This window comes from Dicentrarchus labrax, unplaced genomic scaffold (genome assembly GCF_905237075.1).
Source record: "Dicentrarchus labrax unplaced genomic scaffold, dlabrax2021, whole genome shotgun sequence".
NCBI lineage: Eukaryota > Metazoa > Chordata > Actinopteri > Moronidae > Dicentrarchus > Dicentrarchus labrax.
In genome coordinates, this window is record NW_026136719.1 from 35,205,748 (window position 1) to 35,225,937 (window position 20,190).

At 39.5% G+C, this 20,190-nt stretch overlaps 3 protein-coding genes across 3 annotated transcripts in view; all 3 read left to right on the forward strand.

The window, feature by feature from the left end:
* Positions 1-4,886, forward strand: part of LOC127352013 (uncharacterized) — a 38,821-nt gene extending 33,935 nt beyond the window's left edge. The window contains exon 7 of the mRNA XM_051380093.1: positions 4,595-4,886. Within this exon, the coding sequence (XP_051236053.1) occupies positions 4,595-4,701 (107 nt within the window). The 3' untranslated portion in view covers positions 4,702-4,886. The remainder of the gene's footprint in view (positions 1-4,594) is intronic.
* The window catches only part of kbtbd13a (kelch repeat and BTB domain containing 13a), a 388,109-nt gene that overhangs the window by 350,826 nt on the left and 17,093 nt on the right, over positions 1-20,190 (forward strand). The gene's annotated exons all lie outside the window — the stretch shown is intronic.
* si:cabz01068815.1 (solute carrier family 51 subunit beta) lies at positions 5,961-17,205 on the forward strand. The gene is made up of 6 exons (XM_051380059.1): positions 5,961-6,199; positions 7,703-7,744; positions 7,835-8,218; positions 12,878-12,991; positions 16,047-16,137; positions 16,642-17,205. Exons 2-6 carry the CDS (start codon positions 7,705-7,707, stop codon positions 16,943-16,945), a joined length of 933 nt encoding a protein of 310 aa, XP_051236019.1. The 5' UTR covers positions 5,961-6,199; positions 7,703-7,704; the 3' UTR covers positions 16,946-17,205.

Genomic DNA, 20,190 nt, shown 5'->3' on the forward strand with positions numbered 1-20,190 from the left:
ATTAAAGGAACCGCACTAAGCTGGTTTAAGTCATATTTATCAGATCGCTCGCAGTTTGTACATGTTAACGATGAATCTTCAATAAATACTACAGTTAGTCATGGAGTTCCACAAGGTTCTGTACTTGGACCAATACTGTTTACTTTATATATGCTCCCTTTAGGCAACATTATTAGGAATCACTCCATTAACTTTCACTGTTATGCAGATGATACGCAGTTATATCTATCAATCAAACCCAATGAAATTAATCAATTATCTAAATTACAAACATGTCTTAAGGACATAAAATCCTGGATGACCTGCAATTTTCTGATGTTAAACTCTTTAGAGACTCACTGTCTAAAGATATAGTTACTCTAGATGGCATTAACTTGGCCTCTAGCACCACTGTCAGGAATCTTGGAGTTATCTTTGATCAGGATTTGTCATTTAACTCCCACATAAAGCAGACCTCTAGGACCGCCTTCTTTCATTTACGTAATATTAGAAAAATTAGACACATCCTATCATGGTGGTACTGTTGGGTCTCTGTAATTAATGTTAAAGAGTTCGGTCTAGACCTGCTCTATTTGAAAAGTGTCCTGAGATAACTTCTGTTATGAATTGGCGCTATACAAATAAAATTGAATTGAATTGAATTGAATTCACAGACAGATGCAGAAAAACTAATCCATGCATTTGTTACTTCAAGGCTGGATTACTGCAACTCTTTATTATCAGGTTGCCCCAATAAGTCCATTAAAACGCTCCAATTAATTCAGAACGCTGCAGCACGAGTACTGACAGGAACTAGAAAAAGAGATCACATCTCTCCAGTACTAGCTTCTCTGCATTGGCTCCCTGTAAAATGTAGAATTGAATTTAAAATCCTCCTCCTCACCTATAAAGCTCTTCATGGTCAGGCCCCTTCATATCTTAAAGAGCTCATAGTACCCTATTACCCCTCTAGAACACTACGTTCTCTGAATGCTGGGCTACTTGTGGTTCCTATAGTCTCTAAAAGTAGAACAGGAGCCAGAGCCTTCAGTTACCGAGCTCCTCTCTTGTGGAACCAGCTTCCAGTTGTGGTTCGGGAGGCAGACACCCTCACCACATTCAAGAGTAGGCTTAAGACATTCCTCTTTGATAAAGCTTATAGTTAGGGCTGGATCAGGTGAGTCCTGAACCATCCCTTAGTTATGCTGCTATAGGCCTAGACTATCGGGGGATTTCCCATGGTGCACTGAGCTCCTCCCTTCCTCTCTCTTTCTGCACTCATTCATGTTCCATTTATGCATGTTACTAACTTCACTTCTTCCCCGGAGTTCTTGTGCTTTCTCGTCTCGAAGGTTCTTGTCGATCCTGGTGGAGCCTCCTGCCATGGTCCTGCTTGACTGCCATTGCCAATACTGTTGTTGCTGTGCACCTGTCTGTCTGTCTGTCGCTCTCTCTCTCTCTCTCTCTCTCTCTCTCTCTCTCTCTCTCTCTCTCACCCCAACTGGTCGAGACAGACGACCACCCACCTAGAGCCGGAGGATCTGTCCTAGGTTTCTGCCTTTTAACAGGCAGTTTTTCCTTGCCCTTGTCGCCAAGTGCTTGCTCATGGTGGTACTGTTGGGTCCCTGTAATTAATGTTAAAGAGTTCGGTCTAGACCTGCTCTATTTGAAAAGTGTCCTGAGATAACTTCTGTTATGAATTGGCGCTATACAAATAAAATTGAATTGAATTGAATTGAATATATAACCCACTTTCAATAAATTTTAATGTTTCCACGGGTGAAATGCTCCTTTAACTTAAACTTTAAAGGTTCAGTGTGTAACAATTAGGATTATGTTGTCATTAGTGTATAATCACCTGAAAATATAACTGTTATGTTTTTGTTACCTTAGAATTACCTATACCTTTAGACAGTGAGTCTCGGAGGTTTAGCATCAGAAAATTGCAGCTCATCCAGGTTTTTATGTCCTTAAGACATGCTTGTAATTTAGATAACTTATTGATTTCATCGGGCTTGATTGATAGATATAACTGGGTATCATCTGCATAACAGTGAAAGTTAATGGAGTGAAACCTAATAATGTTGCCTATGGGAAGCATATATAAAGTAAGTAAAGTAAAGTAAAGTATAAACCACAGAACCTTGTGGAACTCCATTACTAACTTTAGTGTTTATAGAGGATTCATCGTTAACATGTGCAAACTGAAAACGATCCCATAACACAACTTTTTTTCTAGTTGGTATGTATACTTAGATCAAAAACCTGCTGCTAATTGTTTGTTATATCATTCTACAGATGATGTTAATTTTATTTGCAGAGATTAATTTATATTTAAGTTATTCATAAATGTTAGGAGAATTTTCCATTCAAGAATTTTATTTTTACATGAAAATCTGCCGTTAATCAGCTCAAAATCGCCATGCAGCGCTTACTTCCTTTTGCCAGTAGGTGGCGCTATCACTATGTCTGAATGTTGTCATGTAGACATGTTCAAGGCGAGACTGTGATAACACACGTGAAGTTTCATTGAGATTGGACCACGTACGCTGAAGTTATGAGGAAGTGTTCAGGGCAAAACTGTTTCAGAATATATGAAGTTTATTGGAGATTGGACATTGCACACTGAAGTTATGAGCACTATTTTATTGCGAATCTGCTGAAATGGACAAGTTGTCACTGGTACGCGGTTTAATGTACAGTCACAGCTCAACTTTTCAATCAGTTTGTATGACGACAGAATTCAAAGTGGCCAACTTTGACCTCACGCCACAGACACGCAGTTCAACATACAGTCTCAAATAGCACAACTTTTAATCAGCACCATTTTTTGACTGTACTGACCAATTTTGAAGCAGATCCAATAAATTCCCTAGGAGGAGTTCGTTCAAATACAACGTGAAAAAATCACTGAAAATGCGCACGGAATTCACTATAGCCAACTTTGAGGGCACGCCACGGACACGCCCTTTAATGTACATGCACAAATAGCACAACTTTTAATCAGCACTATTTTTTGACTGTACTGACCAATTTTGAAGCAGATCCGATAACTTCCCTAGGAGGAGTTCGTTCAAATACAACGCGAAAAGTTTGCCGAAAATGAAACTTTTAATCAAAATGGCCGACTTCCTGTGGGGTTTTGGGTATGGGTCCAAGAGGCTTTTTTGTACATCCCGGCATGTTACACGTGCCTACCGAGTTTCGTACATATCGGTGAAACGTGGCGCCGGGGCTGCTCTTTTTTTATCCTGTAGGGGGCGCTACAAACACGACAAACACGATTTTTGGTATGTCAGCTTCAGGCCCCACTTTACACGTGCCCTGTGAATTTCATATTCATAACTATTACGGTCTCTGCACAGTGATTTACCATGCCACCAGAGCGGCACCTAGTGGCGGACTGTTGACACATTTTTAGTGAGCCTCAGGGAGCCATGGGAAAGCATCGTACCAAGTTTCATCTTAATCACACATACCGTTGTAGAGATATAAACTTCTTCATTTTAAAGAGCGCCACCTAGTGGTGATGACCTGAAATTGTGCACGATGCTTAAGGAAGACATGTGGAACTATGGACCCAAGTTTGGTGTCAATCGGACATACTAATGTGGAGAAATGGTCCACTTCCTTTTTTTGAGGAAAAATCTACAGGAAGTTGGAATTTTATAGCATTCTTATTTTTTGAAATTTCAAAAATGTTCAAATTACTCTTTTTGCCAGGGCGGTCCCCAGGTGCTAGGTGAGAAATGTTGTGCGAATCGGACAAAGCGTGTAGGAGGAACACAAAAAAGTAGTTTAAGGACATTTCACGCTCTAACGCAAAAAAATTATTGGCGGAAGTGGGCGGGGCCTATATGGGGAGATTCAGCTCCATTAACCGAACGCGTGGATATAAGGTTTATGAATGTGCTACAAACTATGCAGAAGTTGTTAGCCTAAACGCACTTCTTATGATAGTAGCTCCACCTAGTGGCCAACCCAAAAGCGACACATAGAATATCCCCATTTTTACCATGCCTGACAACTTTGCCAAATAAAATTTACTTTTCGTATATGTTCAGGGGGGCAAAAATGCAGTTGAAGGGGGCTAAAAATAATAATAAGAAGAATAGGTAAGAAATCGAGCAAAAACAATAGGGACCTCCAGCGGTCGCTGGCTCGGTCCCTTAAAAGATTAAGAAGCACATTTCTCATAGAAGGCGTCCAGATAGGTAATTCCACTGTATGCACAATGTTGCATGCGTCTGTGTTTTATATATACAGTATTATTCATAGCTCACTGTCAGTAAATATGAAACAGTAAGTATTACACTACAAGAGAGTTTAAAGTTATTTAAAGCTGTGAATAAGTCATATGGATATTGGAGGTGCGGTTACAGCAATTGCGCAGAGCTGGCATGGCCTTTGGTGGAGCCCAGGTGGTCATTTGCTGTCGGCAATCTTTCACTTTCTGCTCTGATGTTTAAACCAAATGTTTACCCCTTCAATACGAGATGGAGTCTTTGAGATATGGTTTAAGAGTGGGATCCAATCATTACAGCATCTCTGATAATAATTTTGCATCTTTTGAAAAACTGATAACAAATTTGGTTTCCTAATGTCTTGTTTTTAGAACAAGCCAGTACTGGATCAGATCATCTCCTTATCCCAAGGAGTTGGACTAAGATCACCCCTTGCCAGAGGAGGAGACTACCCCGTCCTTCATTCCCTGTCACTTGAGTATACATCATTGTGGTAGGATTGTGAAACCCTCACGCCTTACTACTTGAATTTTTGACAGACATAAAAGCACTTTGAAATTGAAATTGACTGACTAAAGTTAGCTGAACTGACAACTACAAAAGGAACAAACTTGAACTTGAGTGGAGCAAAGAAATCCTGAATTCCATTCTATACCAGAGACATTTTTCTTTGTTGCTTTGAATTGTGTTGAGTATAACCATTTTCATGTACTTGATGTTAATTTGAACTTTAAAACACAGTGAAAACTGTTATTGTGGCACCAGGCTGCTTGTTTAGAAAGGAAACTTTTTTTCTTTTTTTTTTCATAGTACAACTTTCAATACATTCAAATTTCAAGTTAAAGTACTCTGTGGCTCCAAATGCTATTGTGTCTGTCATTCACTTTTAACTCCTACGAACCTAGACACTGGTCCTATATATATTTGATTATTCTGTTAACTCTAGGTGGGTTACAGAAACAAGTACAAAGACAGTAAAGTGTAAGTAGTAATATGTTGAGTAAAGTGAAATAAATGAACGTAGCCTTTATACATGAAAAGATAAGTGATGATTTATTAAAAGTTTAAACACCTTCCATGTACATTATCTAAAGGCAGAGTACAGTATCTGTATTTTTTAAGGTGTTATGTAGGTTTTATTTTAATAATCTGCTTTTCCACCATTTTAAATCATGTCTTTCATAATTAATGAGTATGAAGCTGCATTCAATTACCAAAGCTTAGTGCAGTAAGTAAAAGTGTCCAGCAGATGTAGGTGGAACACTCATTACTGACAGTGCTGATTAGCCAGCATTCACTGTGCTGCTGAAGTGTTGAGTAAATATCACCAATGTAGACAAACACAGAACATGTGTATGTATTTTTTTTTGTTACATGACAGCTCTAACTTGTTTAGTATATCATTCACTACTTCTCATATTTAGAGTAATTTGGCTGCGAACAATAGATGCAAATAGATATAAATACATCCTCCCCATTCCTTAGTGACATAGAGGCTATTCACCTCTCCACACCTCTGCTATAAATATAAAACATTTAACAGCCAAATGTAACAGGGCTCACAGTGTGTGTGCAAGGCTTTTGACCGATGAGTCACATACTCTCACAAACAGAAAAGACAAGGCTGTATAAACAGTAACCAGGCAACAGGGTCAACGACCTCAAATGTAACTGTCTGAACTTTGTTTTAAAGGCTCTGTGGCTCTTCTCTAAATGTCACATGAACATTATAAAATACATGAAATGTCTGAAATGATACCACTAAACAGCTTTACAACACTTTCCTCAATAAATATGCACATAATGTCCTTTCTAGAATCTCTGTGCTTATGATGACATACTCAGTGTTAAGAGTAAGAGCAGGGCAAAAGCTTCATGGGAGGAGCCTGTTCTTGCCCATAAACTTTGTCTTTCTGTCTTCTGAACAATCAGACTTTCCTGCTTCTCATCTCAGCCAGAGACAGAACATCTTAGAAGTGAGTACAATTATAAATAAATAATTCTATTAATATATGTATGTCTAATTTTATGGTAGAAAATAAGAACTTAAAATACATTACACATCAACACAGAAAGTTAATGATTTAAATTATTTGCTTTCATGGTGTACAGTAAATGGTAAATAGACTGTACTTACATAGCGCCTTTCTAGTCTTTCGACCACTTAAAGCACTGTACACTACATGCCACACTTATTCACACACATTAATACACTGATGGCAGTGGCTGCCATGCAAGGTGCCAACTGCTCACAAGAATTGAAACTAATCATTTATACAAACTCGTATACATCGGTGTATGAGTGGCAACCTGTGGAGAATGTACATCACCTCCCGCCCAATGTCAGCTAGCTGAACTGAAAATGAGGAGGGTCTCCAGCATCTCAAAGCCAAGGCAGTTGTAGAAGATGATTTTATGATCTTTCCCCAGTGCATGACATGTGTCTCTCATGGTCTCTCTTAAGGTTGATCACACTCATGTAGCCTACCCCATATTATTAGAGTAGAGTAGAGTAGAGTAGAGTAGAGTAGATCTTTTTGTCCCCAAGGAGAAATTTGTCTTGGGCAAGTCCACTGCTTCACATAAAAAACATTACAAAACCAAAATAAGTTTTTTTTTTTTTAAAGTGCGAAAGTGCTGGTATTTTTATTCCCCAATTGCTCTATTGTATGAAGATTTAGTATTGAAGTTCAGCAGAGAATAGGTAGTAGTTCAAAAACACCTACAGCATAAGCATTCTTAAGCATTAAATTCCTCCCTAACACCAGATTGTCACTTTATATATACACTTTAATAATTCAATACGTACCTAGTTAAAAAATAACTACAGTATAAATTATTAAATAATAATAACCTTGCAGTTGGAAAGGGAGGGTGAAACGAGTTGCAATCTGCAATTACACCACTAGTGCCACTAAATCCTACACACTGGACCTTTAAGATTTCAGTTTGATTTGGTCACCTAATCTCTCTGAATAGAATCATCTTCATTTTATTTTCATTAACTCTAGGTCACTTACTCTTTACAAGCAGTGGCAAGTGATTTGCAGACTTTAAACAAAAGCGTGAATGAGTTTTTTTTTACAGTTGTCTTTCCTTGTTAATGTTCTTCACCACAGCAAATAATATTTTTTGCTTTACACAATTATATATTGTATCTCTCTCTCTCTCTCTCTCTCTCTCAATCCTCCTCCCCCTCTCTTTCTCTCTCTCTCTCTCTCTAAACCCAATTGGTCAAGGCAGACTGCCACCCACCTAGAGCAGGGGTCTGCTCGTGGGTTCTGCCTCTTAAAAGGAAGTTTTTCCTTGTCACTGTCATTAAGTGCTTGCTCATGGTGGGAACTGTTTCTGTAAATAATCATATGCGTATGGTCTAGACCTACTCTATTTGGAAAGTGTCCTGAGATAACTCTTATGATTTGGCGCTATACAAATAAAATTGAATTGTATGTCTAATAATAAAAAATCATTCTCTATAGATATGCTTGATACCTGGATTTTATTGTTTCCCCTCCTGTTAGGTAAGTTAATACGTCCTTCAAAAACATTTAGAACTGATTTATATATTAGCATCAGTTAATCTAAACTTGTCACTCTCAAAACACCTGCAGGGGCAAGGGCATTCATGATCCACAACAGCCAGCACAGTCTGTGTGTGGAAGACTCAGCAGCTACAGGTGTAGTCCTGCTGAAGAAGTGCCACCTGGACTCAGAGTCTCAGCAGTGGATCTGGATTGATCAGGGCATGCTGAAGTGTGTTGCATCATCCAGATGTTTGTCAGCCATGCAGACAGAGCCTCTTCGGACCCAGGCTTGCCAGGGGCCAAACGTGGATGCTGCAAGGTTGATGTGGGATTGTGACAGGGACAGACTGATCAGTAGGAACACATCAATGCTGCTGTCAATAGATGGCCGACATCTGATTCTCACACATGACAGCAAACACTTTAAGTGGAGATCTCTGGATAAGGGGGACATCTGCCAGGAAAAACTCAGTAAGTCAGTGAGGATTACAGGTTACATTATTACAGTACAATTTGTGGAGGCAGGCACTGAAAGTTGTTTGGCTCAGCTACACAAATAAAAATGTTTAATCTATTGTCAATATGGACATGCTACACATCGTTAGGTCTGTTAGATTCTCCAACTCAATTCGGAGTATCCTTGAGCAAGATACTAAACCCCAATTGCTCCTGAATGAATGCGTTTCTATTCAATGGGCTTTGCCATCGCTGTGTGAATGTGTGTGAAATGGCGAATAGGGCATGTAGTGTAAAAGTGCTTTGAATGGTCGGAAGACTAGAAAGGGGCTATACAAATACAGGTCCATTTACCATTTACCATTTTCCAAAGTACAATTCATTCAGATTTACCGGCATGTATGTCTGTATGCTGGGTGCCATAAATGTTTGGATGCCATAAAATGATGAGAAATTTGAGATTTGTGAAACAAAACTCAGGAGAAGCAGCACAATTAGATAGTATTCCCATCTCTGCAGGGTATTAGAGTTAAGTGATTTAAAAAAAATAAAATACAGGTAAAATTTAGAATGGCAAGGATCCAGACATCAGGCTTTCTGCACTACGCCAACCAAAATATGACTCTTTACAGTTACACTCAGGACATAGTTTGTTCACTTTCCTGCAGTTTCTTGGAAAGCCAATGAGGATGCTAGTTTCTTTGTATAAACTGGAATGTAGACATAGATTTTCTGGTGTAACCAATAATTAGTGCAGGTTTTGGCCCTATTATTTCATACAGAATCACAAAATTTTAAATGGCATCTGAACACCCCCTGTGGCAGAGAAGAAATATAATGTCAGTCAAAAGGGGAAAGCAATGTTGGGGATATATTCAACCCAGGTGTCGGGCTCCACGTGTTACAGTGGTCTAACTGTATTAGTTTAATCAATTAATGGTTATCAAAATGTATAATTATCAAAAGATACTAGAAAATGATAATAAAAGCGAACAGAGGACAATACACTATATACAATCTAACTTAAAGGAACTAAGCTAGAGGAAAAAGGTGTGTGTGTGTGTGTGTGTGTGTGTGTGTGTGTGTGTGTGTGTGTGTGTGTGTGTGTGTGTGTGTGTGTATTTGGGTTTGCGCGCCAGAGAAGGTTTATGTCTTTTGCCCTCTGACCAGATGTTTCGGGGTATGAAACACGTGTTAGTGGGAGACAAAGAGCATGGAAAAAGCGGGAGGGTTTGAATCCCTCTCCTCGTGTATGTGCTGAGGTTTAGGCCGAATATGTGTGTGTGTGATCTTAGATTAACGGTGCCGTAAAAAGGGAGTTAGTTGCATGCAATGACGGTGTCTATGTAAAGCATTACATTAACCTAACATCACCTTAGCACTATCTGAAAGACTACAGTTACTACAGTAACCTGAGTTAATCAAATCAACATCACAATACAATAAGCTGAATAAAACACATCAGTAACATTAACAGTAATTAAACAGTACTTGTTTAGCCGTTAACTCTGTCAAATCTGTCTATGGCCAGTACATTACCGACAGTCCAGGGTTAGGGTCAGCTGGCAGTCCTGTGAGCCAGGCTGATCAGGATTGTGGTTATGAAGTCCAAACAGTCTCTGCTGTGTGATGTCCACTGGCGCAGGTAGCGAGAGGAGAAGCGGTTTGCTTGTTGCTGAGCTGCAGAGTTAACGACTCAGCGTTAACGTCGCGTTGCTCCGGTAAAGTCAGCTGGCAGACTTTCTGTTTAAAGCTGCAGATGTTGACTCCCGTTAGCGGTGCGCTGGCCAGGGGTCGCAGGAAGAAGCAGGCTCTTGTGCCGTGCTATAATCCTTTGTCTTGAGCGAGATGAGCGAGAGAGCGAAGGGAGAAGAGAAGAGAGAGAGAAGAGCGTCTCTCTGGCTTAAATAGCCGGGAAGACGGGTCTGGGATCCGAGGGAATCTGACCAATGAAGGGTCAGTGTTTGGCCGTTTATTGCTTTCATGCCCCCCCGCTTAGGGGTCTGTTATCTGGCGGGCCCTTTTTCTTTGTCTTTAGTCACTACAAGCAGGCTTTATTGCTTACATACAGGCCCAACTGTAGTAATGACAATTTCTTTGTGGCCAGATTCCGACATGTTCCCTTTCCTCCGGTTAAATGGTAAATGGACCTGTACTTATATAGCGCCTTTCTAGTCGACCCTAGGGGACGACCCGCTCTGCCTCTGCGCCACAGCCGCTAAACACTTCAAATGAACATGAAGTTCATGTTTCAAAGTATCCTTGGATCCCAACACAGGGGGTCTTTTCTATCTACCAAAAATATCTTTCTTTGCATTGTTTGCCGAATGTTCTACAGAATACAGAACTGCTAATGCAGCTGGCTAGCCACACCACCTACAAAGGACCCACCTTTGACCAAGGCCTGGACTAAGGAATTGGCTGTTGAGGATGTGGACATAAACTGGGGTACTCTTTGGAAGAATATATTCCATTATCTGATCCACCTTGACTGTGTCAGAGGGCCTACCATACCCCACTTGTGAAACTGATGGCAGAAGGGATGAACGTGTATTATCATTGAAGCCACAGCCTGGTCAACCTGCTGCCATCTGGGAAGAGGCACTGAAGCTTATGCTGGCATACCAACAACCTTAAAGGGCAGCCTCTAAATCTTCAGGCAAACTGTTTAATTCACCCTTAGCACTCCATTATGTAATAAGGGGACGATTGTTTTTGCTATGTTTCTTCTTCTTACCTATTATTATTTTTAGCCCCCTTTGACTGCATTTTTGCCCCCCTGAACATATACGAAAACTCAATTTTATTTAGCAAAGTTGTCACGCCTGGTGAAAATGGGGATATTCTATGCGTCCCTCGGTGGCGCTACTATCATAGAAAGTTAGCTAAGCTAATAACTTCTGCATAGTTTGTCACACATACAAAAACCTTATATCCACGCGTTTGGCCTTTACATTTTTTTGTTAGAGCGCAAAATGTCCTTAAACTACTTTTTCGTGTTCCTCCTACACGGTTTGTCCGATTCACACGAAAACTTCCTCATGTCTTCCTTAGGTACCGTGCACGATTTCAGACCATCACCACTAGGTGGCGCTCTGTAAAATGAAGAAGTTTATATCTCCACATCGGCACATGTTATTTAAATGAAACTTGGTAGGACGCTTGCCCATGGCTCCCTGAGGCTCACTTAAAAAGGGCAAAAAAAAATCACTGTCATTCTTGACATAGAGACCGTAATAGGTATGAATATGAAATTCACAGGGCACGTGTAGACTGGTGCCTGAAGCTCACATACCAAAAATCGTGTTTGTCGTGTCGAATTCCACCGATTGGCCATCAAACAGATAGTACTCATATCTTCAGTGTACAGTCCCACCCTGAACACGTCTACATGACAAGCAGCACGCCCCGTGTTGCGTGGAGTGCGAGGTCCCGCCCAACGCTGCTTGAACTCCTCCTCTGGAATTTATGATCTGCTTCAAAATTTGTCAGTACAGTCAAAAAATGGTGCTGATTAAAAGTTGCGCTATTTGTGCATGTACATCTGCTTCAAAATTTGTCAGTACAGTCAAAAAATGGTCCTGATTAAAAGTTGCGCTATTTGTGCATGTACATTAAAGGGCGTGTCCATGGCGTGGCATCAAAGTCAGACATTTTGAATTCCGTCCTCATTTTCTGTGATTTTTCGCCTTGTATTTGAACGAACTACTCCTAGGGAATTTATCGGATCAACTTCAAATTTAATCAGCGCAATCTAAAGACATTCATGATTAAAAGTTGTGCTATTTAAGACATTCCGTCAAGCGGCGTGTCCGTGGCGTGGCATCAAAGTCAGCCATTTTGAATTCCGTGCTCATTTTCTGTGCATGCCCCGAGTTGCTTGTAGCTTTAATTTTTGTTTTATTTGTATTACTTAATAATACATTTTACTGTGTATATATTTTCTATATTTTTGTTTTTGTTTATGAGCAGGGCATAGGGAACTATTTTATAGGGAACTACTGAATTTTATTATGCAACTGTACACAACCTTCCGATTAGAGGACAACCCGCTCCTCCTCTGAGCCACAGCTGGCATATTCGGTTGATTTGCAATAAATAGAAATGTTCACAAAATCAGACTTATTTCTATATTCCATATCTGTATGCCTATTAGTATTTTACATGCAAGCACAGAGTATTTGAAGAAATACTAATACTAAAATACTTTACTAAAACCTACAATAACAGTTTTTTTTATTGTTTGTTTTTGCTTTCAGCAGAAACAAGTAGTAAATACAACATTGTATAATCGACTTTTAAGTTTATATGGTGATGCTTATTCCTATATCCAGCAGTTATTATTCATTTTAGTTGTGTCCACCAATATTCACCCTGTTTGAGTTCTGTTTTGATGTCTGACTCTTTAGCTAAATATGTGCTCCACTATGTTCACCAGCTAGTCTCTTTCTGTGTCTGTCTGCTGTGTGCTGCTGAGCAGGTAGTGTACAGTGGGTTTTTAGAGGTTAATAACTTCACTAAAATATTGAGATACATTTGTTTACAAATGATCAGTAATTGACTTGGTTAAGCAAAAGGTTTTGGAGACATTTAATGATTTTGAATATTTCTGAGGCTAATAAAAGGTACGTTTTTTTATTTATTCACTGTTGTGTGTGTTTGTTCTTCCTCCAGGATCCAGGAGGGCCTCTGATGATTCAGAAGAGTTTGAGGAGCAGATGGGCAACCTGGCAGCCATGACGGAGGAACAGAGAGAATACCTTCGCTGGTACTATCGCACAGAGGACCGTAAGTGTTGCTCCTAAAATAGACCATACTCCTTATAAAATTATTTTCCGAAACTCAAGGATTCTATGCTAGTGGGTAGGCACCCAATATATCGACATACCCCTATTGGAGGTAGGACAAAGCACAACAATGCTTTTATATTCTCCAGGAAATCCCATATATGAAATGGATTCTTGTATAAAAATATTTTACTGAAAAAGTGATTAAATTGAGAGATAGTGTGGCACACCCATAATTAAAAAAGTACAAAATAGAGCCCAGCCAAATGGGAGACAATACACCTTAACCCATGTAATTTTGTAATGCAAGCTTTGATTGATCCCAAATTTAAGTGGACAAGGGTTCCTCTACATGTCTGCATGACAGAATTTGAATATACTGATGCACTGAGGAAATACAGTACTATAAACACAGAAGTACAATAGGCGGAAACATCAAATATGATGGTCTATGATGAATGTATACATTTTCTAGGTCAATGATCTACAGTAAGACATGTATGACATGTACCAACAAAAAATGAAACGGGTGTAAATGACCTTTCTGCCCTTGACATCTGGTCTGCTGAGAAAGTGACCTAATCTCATCATTAGACACACAGTGGCCCATTGCACTGAGCTCATTGAATCAACACACTAATTTGCATAGTCATACAGAAGGTCAGGTACATATGTGATGCACTGAACATGAGAGAGCTGATCACTGCTAACATAGAACCAGCATTCGTGTCCGACATTCTCCATCCGCAATATTTCTGCAGCCTTGTGTAAGATCTGGATCAGAAAAATTGTCAGTGTCTTTGGAAATGTTGTCTCACAGTCATCTGTCTTTTCTTCTCTGAGTTGAGCAGCTGCTCTCAATGCATGACCAATGGATATATTCCTAAAGCACAGTGTTTTTTCAGCACATTAAAAAAATACCAGCATGTCATTGTAATGCTGAAGGAGCCTTGCAGGATTTATACTTATCTTGCTCATTTGCCTCATTTGGGTCCTCAGATTAAGGACCTTGTCTCTGGTACTCTTGCCTGTACCTGTTGTAATAGGTGTCAGACATTCTGGTATGATACTATTTTTACCACAAATGACGCAATCCCTTCGTATATTGAACAATTTTGGCTAAGTAGGGAGCCTCTCTCTATGAGCAGATGTAACTTGTTGTTCATTGATGTTACTGGAGTAGTTTGCTCTACATGATACATGGTATGACATTTTATTTTGAAGGAGACTATGTATTCTTCAACGTTTAGTATTCTTCGAAGGCCTTTTACCTTTGGATTCTTGACATAGAGATCTTGTTTCTTGGATTTTGCTAGTGGTTTGGCACAGATAATAGAAAGCTTTGGAGCCAACAGTAGAGTAGAAAAACATTCCCCAACCTGGGGGCCAGGACCCACAATATGGGTTGCCCAAGCTTCACTAGGGGTCGCAAGATCTTCTTAGGGATCTAGACACCGCTTTCAACCAAAGAGCTAATAGAACAATGAGAAGAAAACACTATATTTGTCTAAAAGAATCCTATTAAGTACTTTGTATTGATGTTAAAAATGAAAAAAAAAAAAAGCATAATACAGAGAATTGTATAAAAAAGTTTTGCAATCAGCTGTTGATATGATCTTCTTCCATATTTGGCAAGGCTAAAACTGATAAGCTATGGCCTGCTTCAGTTTGAATGATTCTAATCCTTCATGTGTCCACTGAATCTTTTCTGACGTGCCATAGATCATATCATGTAATGGTTGTGCTGTCTCAGCATAATTGGCAATCCATAGTCTACAAAAGTTACACATGCCTAAAAATTTGTATTATCTGTATTTTTGTCTCTGACTGCGGTATCTGTAGGATAGCATTTTCTCTTTACTTGGGAAAATATAGTTGTGGATTCACAATAGTCTTGAGCTAATCTGCTATGTATATATTTTGCCTTTATAAGTGAATGCAAACCAGAATTGTGATTCTGAATCTACTCAAATTGAGAAAAATGCATTCACTAAATCTATCACAGTGTACCAGACATTTGTGGGCTTAATATTGTTTAAAAGAGTGTAAGGATGAAGTACAGTTGGTGCATGTGGAATCCCTTTATTTACAGGTTGGAAATAATTTACTAGTCTCCAACCTGTAGCAGGAAACTTTTACACGAAACTTTTAACTGGAAAGATTGGTGTATTACATTCCACCAGAGCACATTTTTTTATCAGTCCTTTTTTTACTTCAACCGTGCCATCCTCTGCTTCAGGTCTTAATAGGTACTGTCTTACAAAAGGTCTGTAGTTATCATATAACTTTCTTGGTTTTGTTAATGGCTCAATGGCCATATTTCCAGTTGCAGATAAGATAAGATGGTCCTTTATTGATCCCCCGTAGAAGAAATTCAATACAAGAAACAGCAGCATAGGGGAATGTAGTATTTGTTTTTTATCTCCCTTGCACACTTTCAGAATCAGTTTTTTACATCCGTCAACCTGCAGTGTAAAAAAAATTTCAGTAGGTCTTACACAGCAAAATGCCTACGACCATTTTCAGTAGGTGTTTTTCTTTTTCAAAGCGTTTCTTTATTCAGTGTACAGAATTTCCCAACCCAGAGTTATGTGAGAGGAGCTCCCCGAACAGAAAAAAACATCAGTATTTGAGCACAGTACAAGTTAAATCCAGTATACGTTAATTAAGCCTATCAAAAGATAAGTTGTCTCCAGTTATTAAGGTAGCATAGGAGAAACTCTAGGTTTAAACATCTTCTGACTGGTGTGGTATGTTGACACGGCAACAGTTACATCTCTACTTTAGGTTTCTGCAAAACAAGGTACAAAATCATCAGTTACATGAGCACTATGAAGTCAGTATTTTTCCATCAGTTACACATAGCCAGGATCCTCAAAAGCCTAATCCTAACTAGTATCCTCCAAAACCCTAATCATAAGCAGGATTGGCCAAAAATCTAATCATAAGCAGGATACTTGTGAACGTGTACTAACTGCCACCCTGCAGCCAATAAATATGATTTATCGTAAAACACTGCATTACCGTTGTTGAGTGTTATCTTCTTCCTGTTGCAGCGACCACATGGAAGTTCGTGCTGCTCGGACTGGCCTTTGTCTGCCTTCTTGTTGGCTTTCTGCTATTGGGAATGGGAGCCATGGCCAACAAGTATGACCTGAAGTTATACAATAATTTTCAATTAATTTATTTTCATAGCATGCCCAGTGGTGCAGAGATTACAGTGGCACCAAGTGCGTTTGAGGTCCCACCAAAATGGCCTAATGATCATTAATCATAATAATGCTAATGTTGTATCAAGGGTGCAGAGCCAAAGTGTTTTTTTCACAGCCTTAGCTGAATGAAAAGAAAGAACACTGAGCTGAGAGTTCACATTTTAGCTGCTCCCTCTCACTCCTGTCACACCTCTACCAGCCTGCCACCGACCTGACTCAGCTCCACACACACATACATGGAGAGCAGACAGACAGCAGAGAATGGACAGACAGGAAAGAGATCTTGGTGCAGTTTATTAGAGTTGACGACAACTCCAGTACAAAGTTAAAAAAATAAGAACAGCAATATTTTCACCTGCTTTGTCCACAGTTGTATGGATAGATTTGTTGGATGGATGGATTTTCATAGTGGCATAGTTTCCTGTCTTTTTTCTTTCAGGAGCAGAAAGAAGATTGCAAAGTACAAGGCAGCAGCTGCCATGGCTCAGAAGAGTGAAGGCGAGGAACTACTGATCATTTCAGTCAGAGATGACAGTAGCAGCAAACCATCACTTGACAACCTTCAGCAGGGAAACAAACCTTCCAATGGGGAGGTGAGTGAGCTCACGGCAGGAAACATAGTGGTCACATGGAAAGATGGCAATACTTCCTGCCTATACTCGGATACTGCAGCAGTGGAGGAGAAACAGGAGGAGGCAGCTGCTGAGCCTGAGGCTGATGAAGCAGTGAAGACGATGAAGTGAAGAGTTCTGATAACTAACTAACTAACTAACTAACTAGTAACTAACTAACTCTACGCAAGAAAGCTAATATGTGTATTTACCACAGTGTCCTTTATATGAAGCCAGTAGACAATAAGCTTATCGTAGCAATTAGCTTCATCCTGGAAGCAGGGGGAGCGACTCTATTGAAAAACACCACCAATAGCTGTAAAGCTCACCAATGAACACAATGCATCTTGTTTGTTTAATCTGTACACAAAAATAAACAACACATTCTCACAGATTGTCAGATACCAACGCACCTTTCTTACACCCCTAAGCGTCTCATACACACGGTAAATGGGCCAAAGGGCCGCAACAAAACTTCTGTATTTAACGGCCTGCAAATAAGAACAGGCTAAAATAAATGTAAAATCAACAAGTTGTGGTTTTAGGAAGACTTCCATGCTGTAACTGTGTCAGACAGTAGCCAGGTGTAGTGACTGTGTGCAGTTTCTTGGAGTCTTGTTATCATGGGGAGGTTGTAGTGTGGTGACCTAAATTCAATTTTATTTGTATAGCGCCAAATCATAACAGAAGTTATCACAGGACACTTTTCAAATAGAGCAGGTCTAGACCAAACTCCTTATAACATTATTTACATAGACCCAACAGTTCCCACCATGAGCAAGCACTTGGTGACAGTGGCAAGGAACAAAGAGGAACATCTTAAGCCTACTCTTAAATGTGGAGAGGGCGTCTGCCTCCCGAACCACAACTGGAAGCTGGTTCCACAAGAGAGGAGCTTGGTAGCTGAAGGCTCTGGCTCCTGTTCTACTTTTAGAGACTATTAGTTTTTCTGCATCTGTCTGTGATAGTATGTGTCTAATTTTTCTAATATTACGTAAATGAAAGAAGGCAGTCCTAGAGGTCTGCTTTATGTGGGAGTTAAATGACAAATCCTGATCAAAGATAACTCCAAGATTCCTGACAGTGGTGCTAGAGGCCAAGTTAATGCCATCTAGAGTAACTATATCTTTAGACAGTGAGTCTCTAAGGTTTTTGGGGCCAAGATCAAGAATTTTGTTTTTTTTCTGAGTTTAACATCAGAAAATTGCAGGTCATCCAGGATTTTATGTCCTTAAGACATGTTTGTAATTTAGATAATTGATTAATTTCATTGGGCTTGATTGATAGATATAACTGCGTATCATCTGCATAACAGTGAAAGTTAATGGAGTGATTCCTAATAATGTTGCCTAAAGGGAGCATATATAGAGTAAATAGTATTGGTCCAAATACAGAACCTTGTGGAACTCCATGACTAACTGTAGTATTTATTGAAGATTCATCGTTAACATGTACAAACTGCAAGCGATCTGATAAATATGACTTAAACCAGCTTAGTGCGGTTCCTTTAATGCCAATTTGATGCTCAAGTCTCTGTAAAAGAATATTATGGTCAATGGTGTCAAATGCAGCACTAAGATCTAATAATACAAGTACAGAGACAAGTCCATTGTCAGAAGCAGTCAGAAGGTCATTATTAACTTTAACCAGAGCTGTCTCTGTGCTATGATGAACTCTAAATCCTGACTGAAAATCCTCAAATAAACTATTGTTATGTAGAAAGTCACACAACTCTTTGGCGACTACTTTCTCCAGAATCTTAGAGAGGAAGGGGAGGTTAGAAATCGGTCTATAGTTGGCTAAAACCCCTGGGTCAAGAGTGGACTTTTTAAGAAGGGGTTAATAATGAATAATGGTTAATAAAGAAAGATTAATCATATCCAGTATGTAACAGTGTTAGTTGTAATTTCACCCACTGCTTCACTCAGTGCCAGTAAGCTAGCCTCGGCTCCGGTGTCGGCAATGCTGCTAGCTCCTGTGTGGGCTTCGCTTACCTGTTCTTCGCTCAACGTCGTCAGGAGTTTGATTTTTCTTACGTGGCATGCTGTCGGATTGTCTCAAAAAGTAACTGTCAATGTTCATGTTAGGCTAATGAACCATTAAGAGGTTGGAGTGCTATTTTGTAGGGTTAGTGACCTTCCCTCACGCCGCCATCTTGAGAACCCTTTCTATATATTTTAAGATTAATAATAATTTCAAAGAGCGCTATTTCCTTTCAGATTTCTGCGCTTTTTGCTTTAATTGGTGGGGTTGGTGGTTGTACCACGGTGCTAGTCTCCTATGTTTTAATATTTTTCTCTTTATAGGGGTGAAAGACTAAGAACAAGACTTTCAAATTAATTATAATTTAGTTTAGGTTTAGGGTCCATTAAAAGGCTCAAATCATATATGGCTGCTACTCCACCCCTCAGCCGGTGCCTTGAGAAATGTGAGTATTAATATTACTGGGGGGGGTGGATTAATTTAGGCTAATATATTCTTCATGCCACAGCCAGGTCTCAGTAAGACAAAGTAAATCAATGTCATAATCTGATATTAATTCACTAAAACAGCTTTTGAAGATAGAGACCTGATATTTAACAGTCCACATTTCATTCTTTTATTTTGTGCTACTGAGGAGTTAGTTTTAATTTTTATTAGGTTTTTATGTGTAATTCCTCTTGTTTTTATTTCTTTAAATAATTAAGGTGGTCGATTGACAGACACAGTCTTTACAGGGTTTTGGGTGGGTGACTGTTCTAATGGAATTGCAGAGAAGTGTGTAAGACAGCAGCTCTGCTTCCTGGTCCCAACTCTGGATTGTCAGGGGTTGTCATATTTCTGGATAAGAGTCCAAAGTGGGATGGATGCTGTCTCTCCTAATCAGACCAGGTTTTCCCCAAAAAGGCTGCCAGTTATCTATGAAGCCCCCATCGTTTTTTGGACACCACCTCGACTGCCAGCGGTGGAATGACGACATTTGGCTATACATGTCATCACTGGTCATATTGGGCAGGAGTCCAGAGAAAATTATGGAGTCAGACATTGTTTTTGCATATCTACACACCCGACTCCACGTTAATTTTTGTGACCCTCGATTGGTTTAATCGGGTGTCATTACCGGGCTGGCTAGCTATTGCGGCTAAAGATATCTCTGTGGTGCGGTGTGGTGCCGTGCCTCTAGTTCACTGAGCCGCGCCTCCAGCGCAGTAAATAAATTATACTTCCATTATAATTTCATAGGTTCCATTATCACTATCCACTGCAGTGGTGGATAGAGTACAGAAAATCTATACAATAAAAAATTACTCAAGTTAAACTGAAAATTACCATTTGAGAAACCTTTACCAAAGTTAAACTAAAAGTACCTGGTTAATAAACAGTACAAGTTTTTTATG

Coding starts and splice junctions, on each gene's coding strand:
- si:cabz01068815.1 (XM_051380059.1), top strand. CDS start 7,705: ATGCTTGATACCTGGATTTTATTGTTTCCCCTCCTGTTAG. Junction 7,745..7,834: donor ATTGTTTCCCCTCCTGTTAG/GTAAGTTAATAC, acceptor AAACACCTGCAG/GGGCAAGGGCATTCATGATC. Junction 12,992..16,046: donor GTACTATCGCACAGAGGACC/GTAAGTGTTGCT, acceptor TTCCTGTTGCAG/CGACCACATGGAAGTTCGTG.